The sequence below is a fragment of the Sceloporus undulatus genome, chromosome 2 (assembly GCF_019175285.1).
Source record: "Sceloporus undulatus isolate JIND9_A2432 ecotype Alabama chromosome 2, SceUnd_v1.1, whole genome shotgun sequence".
In the NCBI taxonomy this organism is placed as follows: Eukaryota; Metazoa; Chordata; class Lepidosauria; order Squamata; family Phrynosomatidae; genus Sceloporus; species Sceloporus undulatus.
The window spans coordinates 330,389,383-330,400,487 of record NC_056523.1 but is presented as its reverse complement, the minus strand read 5'-3'; the positions used below and the strand labels follow the sequence as shown (position 1 = coordinate 330,400,487).

The 11,105-nt window shown below is 40.9% G+C and overlaps 2 protein-coding genes across 6 annotated transcripts in view; both read left to right on the top strand.

Moving 5' to 3' along the window:
• LOC121924166 (myogenesis-regulating glycosidase-like) overlaps positions 1–11,105 on the top strand; it is a 718,305-nt gene that overhangs the window by 605,080 nt on the left and 102,120 nt on the right. The window lies entirely within an intron of this gene.
• FAM219A (family with sequence similarity 219 member A) overlaps positions 1–11,105 on the top strand; it is a 90,100-nt gene that overhangs the window by 65,281 nt on the left and 13,714 nt on the right. For both annotated transcript variants that reach the window (XM_042455359.1, XM_042455358.1), the window contains exon 3: positions 8,961–9,063. In XM_042455359.1, the coding sequence (XP_042311293.1) occupies positions 8,961–9,063 (103 nt within the window). The remainder of the gene's footprint in view (positions 1–8,960; positions 9,064–11,105) is intronic.

The window sequence follows — 11,105 nt, the reverse complement described above, 5'->3', positions numbered from 1 at the left end:
AAGCAATAAGAAGCCTGAAGAAAAATGAAGCAACATAATTTCCCTAAATACCAATCTATGACTGATTCCTCAGCTGCACACTAAAGGGGATTTTAATTTCTTCTCAAGAAACTTGGACTGACTAATCAGCCTTTCAGAAAGTGGCTTTGCTACTGCAGTTTATTTTTTTCCATAGATATCCAGAAATGGAAATCTTTCCCCACTAGTCCAGCCTAAATTCATTAACGTGTGTTGGAGAGGAGATTGCAATAGCAGGCTTTTAATGTTTTGCAGGTGACTGAATTATATTTGACTAGAGGGGCAGCCTAGTGCCTTCCAAAGGCTTCAGCCTACACACCCCACAAGCCCGCCTGACCCTTAGCTGTGCTTGCTGGAATGTACAGGAGTTTTACACATCTGTGTTAGCACCAGGTTGCCTCCCCCTGGAGCAAACTGAAAATGGTTCAAGTTACTGAGTAATCTCTTCCTCCACAGTTGGACTCTAGTACATAAATCCGTAATTGAATATGTTTAAATTGAATCTCAATAAGAGTGAGCCTTACTACTCATCAGAGGCTCAGTTCTTACCTTCTGGCTTGTCTGCCAAGTAGCAAATTAAAATATGTTGCAGTTGGTAAAACACCCTTTACCCAACTTAGTGCTTGAGCAGATTTTGCACCTCGAGGGACTTCCAGAAGGTGACCAGGAAGGAGGAGCTTTCAGCCACAAGTCCCCAGTAACATGTTTTTGTTTAGCCGTGAACTCTTATGTAGGCTGTGTCTTGTTAAAACAATTACGGTAGATTTTTTAAAAAGCTTAGGTAAAACTTCTTAAAAGAAAGAAGTTGGGCAGTAGTTTATAGCTAACCTGCCTCCTACGCTGGCAGATAATACAGAATTGGTGGATGTGTGTTGGTCATTTGCATGACTGAGTCTTGATTTTGGTGTTTCTTCAGGTCTGGTAGCCAAACTTTGTTTACTTTCAGTGTTTCTTCTTTCACCTTGAAGTTGTCAGATGTTTGTAGATTTCAATTGCCTCCCTATGCATTCTGAACTGACAGTTGTGAAAAGGGCAAGATTAACATGTAAATCACTTCCTCTCAACCAAGGGTCATACACGTGTGTGTGTGTACAGACCCCCAAACTTCCATGCCACCACTCTCTGAAGGTGCCAGCAGCAGATGCAGGCGAAACATCGGGAATAAACTCTTGCAGAATGCAGTCATATAGCCTAGAAAACCACAGAAAACTACTATTCTTTTGACCTGAGAGAACACCTCTCTAGGAATCCCCAGGTCCTCCAGTGCAACTCTGTCATCAACATCTGCCAGGCATTAATCATAGAATTATGCTAGAGGGTCTACAAATGCCCAGAGAAGTGTTTCTCTAGGAACCTCTACATTCTCCAGCACAACTCATGCAGGGCCAGCTCTAGGTATTTGGCACCCTGGGCAAGAAATATTTGGGTACCCCCAGTCGCCCCTCATAATTATTTTCACCCCTTGATTTCCACTGTTTTGTTTGCTAAAGTAAAACATGACATAAAACGTAGGTTCCAGTCTCTCGTTACAGTATTGAGATTAGTCAAAAAGCCAATTAGGTTTTTGCAAGTTAAACACTTTTTATTGCTGTGACATTTAAGCAATAAAGGTTTGGTCTTTTTAATTGTACGTAATTGAGATCGGTTTTATTACTTAAACTAAAAAAAACAATACAAATTTTAAAAAGCTGTACTATTTAAGTTGTGTTTGAAAACTATAAAATCATTTTTGACATAAGTTTAAAGATTTTTTTTTATACGAGAGTAAAAAAAGCCCATTTACTAAGTAGGTTAGGTTAGACAAGTAGGTGAGATGACAGGTTGTTACAATTGTGTTTTGCTATTTAACAACATTCTTTGAATATTTTATGTATAGGTTGGAGTGTATAGTCAATATAAGTAGTTCGTTTCCTTTTGTTAAAGTTTTAGCCTTCTGCTTGTATTATGCTTGTATTATCTCTGTAGCCTAATTTATTGCCTTTTATAGAGCAATATTCTCTTTCTGATTTCTGATTATGTAATGATAAAAGACATAGGGTACAAGGTGGCTGTGTGCCCCCATCCCCTAAGATATGTAATAATAAATAGAGTACTCACCTAAACAACTAAAACTTCTTCTTTACTTAGTTTAAAACTTGTCGTAAGAATACAACACAGTATTAAACGTTCTAGGCAAACATTCAAAATCAAATCACTTTGTTTGTTGTAAACAGTAAACTCAAGACGAGTGACGATTGGCGTCTCATGTTGTGGCACCAAAGGTAAGGCAGGTGGCTGGCGAGAGGAGAGGGGGCTGTTGACCTTGAGGTTACATTCCAGGCGCATGCGGAAGGCGGATGATGTACCATGTGACCATACCACAGACACAGGGGGGTGCACATTTATCTTTTGGCCATTGTACACAGAATCTGTCATACGGTAGCTTGCCATAACGTCACTTGCTGTAATGCGTTTTCACTTTAATATTGTTTAATTACGCAAAGAATTATACAAAAAAAAGCCACCAAGCCGCCACCAAATTTATAAATAAATAAATAAATAAATAAAACTTTAATTTATATCCCGCTTTTTGTTACCACAATCAAAGCAGTGTAAACCTTTTTAAAAAATACAATATATACAATTCCCCCCCTTAAAAAAGGATTAAACAGTTCTATGCATTAAAATTACAAATGATAAAATCTAAAAACAGTACGATTATAAAATAACGGTGAGTCGAGTCTTCGCTTATATATGTCTGGGGGGGGAGTTACATGGCCGGGTTCTATTCCGGGAAGGCCTGCCAGAAGAGATCCGTCTTGACAGCTTTCTGGAAGCTCTCAGGGTTGGAATTTGATGGATCTCGTCCAGCAGGCCATTCTATAAAGTGGGAGCGATCGCGGAAAGTCCTCTGGGAGGTTGCCGTCAATCTGGTCTTTATGGACTGCAACAAATTCCTCCCAGAGGATCTGAGGGTACGGGGCAGATTGTACGGAAGGAGGCGATCCCTTAAGTAGATTGGGCCCAAGCCATGGAGGGCTTTAAAGGTAACGACCAACACCTTGTACTGTGCCCGGAAACGAATAGGCAGCCAGTGGAGTGATTTCAATATAGGTGTAATATGATCACTCCTAGTTGTTCCTGTAATCGTTCAAAATTTTGTCACCCTAGGCAGCTGCCTAGTTCACCTATATGAATAAGCCAGCCCTGACTCTATGGTCAACTTCTGGCAGAATTGCTCTGGAGGACCTAGAGATTTCTAGAGAGAACATATGAATCAAATCCACAAGTAATCAAATCCGCAGAAGTCAAAGCTGCAGATGTGGAGGGTCAGCTGAATAACCTTGCTTGCTGCAAGTAAGATCTGAACTAGTCACCTACAACACATGTGTCTTTGCTCTAAATCTGGCTGGTGCATAGTTGAATCCAGCTTGCTGTCTTTTAAGCATGATTTGCTTCTGCTTGAGCTGGAACAAATAGTTTGACCTTACAGGATGTGACCCAGGAGGGGTACAGGGAAGACTGTCAGCAGGCTTGCAAGTGGAAATCCACACAATAGCAAATAGCTGTTCTTGACAGCCTTTGGATGGCAGACACAATGAGGAAGCTTTCTTTTCCCATGGCTGAAGCTACTGCACTGGCCATCAGGCTGAAAATTACTGTACTTCTCCAAGAGAAAGCCTTTAAATCTCTAGCAAAGATGGTGGGGGAGACCAGACTTTCACCATCTTCTCTCCCCCGCACCCCCTCCCCACCGCATGTTGGAGACAAGCAAAAAGCATTTTAATTCCCTGAAGCCTTGGGTTGCCCTTCCTTTCACCTCCCTCTCCTGCTGCTGCAAACTAACTAAACAGAACAACTGTGAGAACAGGATGCTGTGTTTCTCTCCACCCAACTCATGTTTAGGTTTTCTATTCCATTTTTAGCTGCTTGCGTAATCATCAAGCTCCGCAATCTTAAATGTTGCACACATGTGTGTGGTAGAACAAATCAATTTAATAGTTGTGTGGAAAATATTGGAGAAAGTGGAGTGCTAGTACAGTAATGTATGTTTGTAAATGGTACAAATCGTCTCCATGTATGAGACTATCATGTGAAATTTCCCTGAAACTGGCAACTTAGTGCTGGAGTGGGGCATTTTGTCCATAGGGGAAGGAGCTTATGAAGTGTAGTTATTTTTAAGTATTTCTGTCCCAATATAGCTTATGAATGAAGATTGAAACAATGGAGTATATAATGGGTGAGCAATTTCTTTGAGGGCTGCTGACACAGGTGTGGTTCCTTCACCCCTCTCTCTCTTTATTTAAAGGATTATCAGGTCCGTCAGTCTGTATATGTTAGGAATTCCCTAAAGTCCACCAGCTATGTCACCTGAGCTTACAAAATAGGGACAATAGTATTCTCCTAACAGCTACACATAACATTCCCCTTAAGAAGCATTGGAATTTCAGAATATTTGACATGGGGAAATAAGCATGAAAGAAAAGGTAAAATTTATTAAGCTATTTCTTTACATTATCAAAACAGAAACATGTACATGTATTTTCACTTCCCTTGAGGAGGATGACAGACATATCAGTATAGGCACATTCTTACCTATTGTATGTAAGGAATCAAACCTCTTACATCATATTGGAACACCATATTCATCTTAGGAAACATCACTAAGAAGCAGTCATACAGGTTTATATTGGAAAGGAACTATTACCAGGATTCTCAGGCATGGTACTTATCTCTGGAACAGCATTGTAGATGTAACTGTTTATACACAGCCATAGTGCAGTGGCCGAAGTGGTCAAGAGACCATTTGGCTTTATCTGGTCTAGTGTCATCTTACCTAGTATATCTACACATCCACTTATCAGGAATGACTTTTTCCTGGTTTTCTGTTATCAGCCAATGCATGACGAGTTTTGCTGGTCTTTTGTCCTCAGCCAATTAGACAAGCCTTTGATAGACCATTTATTCAATTGGAAATGAGATTTTATACGCCTTTTGACTCATCTTATTGTACAAGACGGCTGCTTTTCCGGTCACAGTAGACATTAACTGGACACCATTAAATATTGCAAGTGCACAGTTGATAGCATCATGTATGACTCAACATGGTTAAGAACTACGGTATCTATTAGACCTTTTCAGATAATTATTTTTTCTCTCACGCGGGAACACTTGTCTGTATTTACCTTACTTTGACCTGTTACAGACTGCCAAAATAAAGCTGCTTCGGGTCTCTTTGGAGGTATGCTGTTTAAATGATGCATGCATGCTAAGAATCCGGAAGCTGCACCAAAGCTGCCCTCCAGTGCTTAGGAATGGTGTGTGGCTTTGGTGCGACCTCCAGACTCTTAGGACCCATGCATCATTTAAATAGCATACCTCCAAAGAGACCCGAAGCAGCTTTATTTTGGCAGTCTGTAACAGGCCTTTGTCTTATATTTTGAGTCGGCTTGGCTAAACACCCAGAATCAAATTGTAAGCCTGTGCTATCTGGCACACACAGACTTGTGACATTTTACTCTCTGGGGGCATGGGACACACTTCTTCCATACTTCTTTCAAATATACATGTTTGAGGGCATTGAATTTTGAAAGATATACACCAAGATAGTGGAACAGATTCTCCTCCTGACCTTCCCCCCCAACACACACACACACAGAGGAGACATGCTAAGAGCTGCATCCGGCTGCTGCTGAAATCACCATGGTGGCAAAGACTAACCTTTGTGCCTATCCTTTCACTTTTAAAAGAGGTTCCATACAGCAAGAGTAATAGTACCCCTGGAAACATTCCTGAAGCACTGTTTATACCCAAAGACTACTATTGCTTCCAGAAGTATTCCAGGAGAGTAATTAGCCTCTCAGAGAAGGTATATGGGCCATTTTCACAGTAAAAAAAAAATAAATTCCCTGCACTGGGTGACCAGATGTCCTCTTTTTCCACGGTAAATCCTACATTTCAACCTTCTGTGTGGAGGAATTCTAAAATGTCCTCCATTTTGAGCATGACAAGCCCATTGAGTAACACAACTGTTCCCCTTCAAGAAATGTGTCTGCTTGGAAGCTTGTCCTTGCTGAACCCTTCTAAAGTTCTTTTTCCTAGGAGCAGCAGAAGACAAAACTTGCCCCCAGAATTCAGAGTGCATTTGTTTCTTAGAGAGGAAAAGAACAGCAAATGTGTTAGGCAGTGCACATGTTGAAATGGTTCCCCCCCCCTTTTATTTCAGTGCAATAGACAAAAGAAAGGAAAATTGAAATGGCGATTCACTCAAGGATTTGTTGCTAGTAAAGTACAATTTTAAGCATTTGTCTTTCTCAGAGTTCTATAAATATACTTCACATTGAGGGCCAGCATGGTGTAATGGTTTGAGCACTGGACCAGGACACCAGGAAGTCAGGGTTTGAATCCTGATTTGGCCACTGGGTGACTTTGGGCAAGTCACACTCTCTCAGCCTCAAACGATGCCAGTAGCAAAGCCCCTCTGAAGAAACTTACCAAGAAAAACCTATGATAGGTTAATAATAATAATAAGGTTAATAATAATAATAACAACAACAACAAATTTTATTTATATCCCGCCTCTTCCCATAGGATCGAGGCGGCTTACAGTCACAGTAAAATGCAATACAATAATAAAATCCAATACACAAATAAAATACAAATAACTCAAGTGATTTATACAGTATAAATAAATCCCCCCTTCCCTCCTTACATATGTAACATAATTTCTAATATAATAATAAAAAATAAAATCAGTAATTAAAAGGATTTGATAAAACCAATCAAGAGGTGGATATCTTAGATAACCAGTAGGAGGAAATCACAGGATAGTATCAGTGGGGTGATCGAGTGTATTATTCAGGGAAGGCCTGTCAGAAGAGATCCATCTTGATGGCCTTTTTAAAGCCATCAAGTGTAGTACTGTAATATGTTGGATCTCCTCCGACAGGCCATAGTTGGGGAGCGGTAGATGAAAAGGCCCTCTGGGTAACTGCTGACAGTCTGGGCTTTATCGGCTGCAGTAGGTTTTTCCCAGAGGACCTAAGGGTCACTATAAGTAGGAAATGATTTGAAAGCACACAACAACAAGCTGACAAGGCATTTTAATGAAAATAAGTTCATCAGAAAAATACAGCTGAGTACATAATAAAATATGGTATATGTAATATAGCTATAAATAAACCACATGAAATGAATGTATATTTATATCAGTGTTTTGAGCATCTATTTTGTAATGCCCTACATGTTGTGGTGCCTTGTTCTCTTTTGTGGGTATGGCATCTGGTCACCCTGTACCCACCATAGTGATTTCATTGGAGAGGTAGGGGTCACATGTAGCCTTCAGGTCAAATCATTCCCCATCCTTAAAATTGTTGAGAGCACTTCCCAGTAGCTGTCAAAATCACAGCAGAAACTAACCTCTTTCCCAGGGCCGGCTGTAGGTATTTGGCCACCCTAGGCGAGAAATATTTTGGCGCACACACAACACCAGTAGCACCTCAAAGTGTAGGGAAAATGTAGGACATGATGTAGGACAAAATGGAAGGCAAATTGTAGGACGGAGGAGGAGGAAAAGGATGAGGGAGAGAAATAAAAAGAAGAGGAGAAAGAAGAAAAGGAGGAGAAAGAAGAAGGAGAATAGGAAAAAGAAGATTAAAAAAGAAGAGGGGAGGAAGAAGCGGAGGAGCAGGAGGAAGAGAAATAAGAAGGGCCCAGGCCAAAAACAAACTCCAACTCCCAGGAGGGGAGGGGAGCATGCCAGAGAGAGACAGACTTAGGCTGCATTTACATTGGAGAAATCACTCGGTTTGGCACTGCTTTTAAGCATCCTGGCTTAAGGCTATGGCATTCTGGGAATTGGAGTATTGTGGGCCCAACTCCCAGAATTCCATAGCCTTGAGCCAGAAACGAGTTAAAGCGGTGCCAAACCGGGTTATCTCTCCAGTGTGGATGCAGACTGGAAGGCCCACACCACCAACACCAGGCAGAGAGCCCTTGGCCCTTACCTCCTCCAGTCAAGCACCTTTTGCAGCTGCTCCAAGCAGCTCTTTATCTGCTGCTCCAAGTAGTTCTCTCCCTGCTGCTAGCTACTGGTCGCCTCATCCTCTGCTCCCTCCCTCCCTCCGTCTCTAACTTCATTGCACGGGCCCTGGAACGGGCCCGTTGTATGCTGAAAAGGGGGTGTTCTGGGAACATAATGGTCCCCAGAAAGCATTTTACTACACGGAGGAACGCCGCAGCTGTCCCCGGACGTTCCAATCACATCCCTGCTCCGTTCCAGGGGGCATGATTTGGGAGAACTGTTCAAAAGCGTTCTCTCAAATTGCGCCCCCTGGAACGGAGCGGGGATGCGATTGGAACGGCCAGTGGCAGCTGCGGCGTTCCTCCGTGCAGTAAAATGCATTCTGGGAACTATCATGTTCCCAGAACACCCCCTTTTCAGCACACAAGAGGCCTGTTCCAGGGCCCATGCAAAGTCTCTCTCTGCCTGGCTCTATTTTACCTCCTTGCCACTCTGCCCCCTCCGCCCCCCTCAAGTTTTGTGCCCTAGGCAACTGCCTAGGTCGCCTATATGGACAAGCCAGCCCTGCTCTTTCCCCATTTTATTCTAATTTTAATAGATGTAAAAGGATTGTTTCACAAATACCATGCTTTAGATGTCAAGACAAACCTTTCTTTTGTTCACAGTGGAACATAGTGGAGCTCATGTTCAAGAATCAAAAATTTCAATCAGGATGTTTCACATGAGTTTGCAAGCTTCTTTTGTTACCAGAATCTGTACTTCAAACCAAATTGACATCAAGAATGACAAGTGAAGATTGAGAATGCCATTCCCATTTTCAAAGCATCTTTCAGTGAAAAGAACCCATCATTTTTGGCTACCCTTGCTATATAATTAATCAGCTTTGAAAGGAGAAAGAGCACCGTTAACTTGTGTTTTAATGTCTGCTTTTCTTCTGCAGAGAAACAGAGAGAGTTGGCTCGGAAGGGGTCTCTGAAAAATGGTAACATGGGGAGCCCAGTCAACCAGCAACCCAAAAAGAACAACGTCATGGCCCGAACAAGGTACATTTTCTAATAGCAACAAAGAGTTTAGTATCTGAATTATACCTTTTTTTATTCATGCACGGTTTGCTGAGAAGTCAAGATAGGACAGCAGCCATTGGCGTAGATACTTTAAAAAGTGATTAGACAAATTCATTGTCAGGGATGATGGGAGTTGTAGCTCTTCACCTCTGGCTCTAAATCCTCACCTTGTTATGCAGCAGAGCTGACCAGCTTTGATCAGTGGTTAATGCTTTTCTTCCAAGCAGCAGAGTTTCAGAGAATAGGCTGAAGACCCTGACAAGCTCTCCAAGCCTTCTCACTCTTCTTCCTCAGATGTCTCCAAACTTCTCCAGGATTCTGCTGGCTCTTGTATCTTCACTCAAGACACCAGACAACTCAGTAGTCTTATATAAAAGATCGACTTTATTCTACTATATACATATACTATATGCCCTACAAATCACAATCTCTACAATCTCCAATACTCCACAATATCCCCAAACTACTCCAACTACCCACACAAAACATTGGCAAACATTGCAATTATTATAGCCATTGTTAATCACCACCCACTAGTCAGTTTCCACCCAGTGGGTGTGTACATTCATTTTGATTGGTTCACATAGTTCAACCCACACTGAAGACCAACCCAAGTATTTCATCATTTTACCTTGTACAGTTAATGAATCTCAGGTGTTTCCAATTGTACATTCTATAATTCTGTCCTTGACTTTCAAGACTTCTAAATTACATTAGCTTTTTCACCTGTGTAGCTTCTTAATTGCTCTTGCTTAGTCATTGTGACTTTCACATACATATTTTATTTCTATTACTGTATATCCCATGTTGCATTTTCCTTAACATTCATGGCTGATCATCTTTGTCAGTATATGGTTTTTCAGGAACTAAAAAGAGTCAGGAAAGGAGTCTAGCAGCACCTTTAAGACTAACAGACTCATCAGCAGAACAAACAAAATCAATGGATCTTAAATGTGCTCCTTATTTTTATTTTACGTATTTCAATCTGAATGAAGCTTACAAATGAACATTAAAACAATAGCATATATAATGGATGAGCAGTTTCCTGCTCGAGTTGAGTTGTCTCCTCAAGTAAAAGGTCCTGCCAGACCCAGAGCAGTAGATATAGATGTACATGCCAGACAATTAAAGGCTTTCCCTTTGGCATTTTCCTCCTCGTTTTTCTTTTCAGAAGTTTGCTTTTGTAATATTTTGGCTTCTCAGTAACCTTCCAGACAGTTCATATGGTTTTTGAGCTCTTGTTGGAATAATAACAATCCCAGCTCAGTTTCAAGAATGTCCTTTCTTTGAGCATTAAACACTCTTGGGAATGAAAGGAGAGTTTTGTACAGCTGAAGTTGGTTCTAAAAGGGGTTTAAATGCTGTGGAATGTGTTCAAAAATGGGATGATTGAGTAGTAATTATGATTTTTATCAAATCATGAATGGAAAAATAATTAATCTCAGGAAAATTTAATAGCCCCATTGTATATTTTATAAATGAAGTGTACTATGTTAGAGGATGAGAGTTTTAGTTAGACCTCCTACAAAGATAAAGAATAAGCCAAAGGATAAGCCTGCACTTCTTTTTTGAATTTGGTTATACAGTCAGTCCTCCATATCCACGGATTATTTATGCACAGATTCAACCATCTATGATTTGAAAATATTTTTTAAAAGTATAAATTGCCAAAAGCAATCCTTGATTTTCCCATTTTATATAAGGGACAACATTTTACTATATATTTTTATTTAATGGAACTTGAACATCCATGGATTTTGGTATCCATACGGGGTACTGGAACCACACCCCAGTGAACACAAAGGACCCATTATATGAGAAAAGCATTTTGGGAGAAATTCACAAGTGAGCAAATATTCCTGAGAAAGTAGAGCCATTGTTGCCATTACTTGACCTAAGTCATGTTGTTAGCCCTGTTAGCCCCCCCCCCAGTCCTCACCCCTATTTTCTCCCCTTTTTAGGTGGGGGCACAAGAATATCCCAGTGGGTCAACTGATTCTCCTGGAATAGGCCTCTGGAAC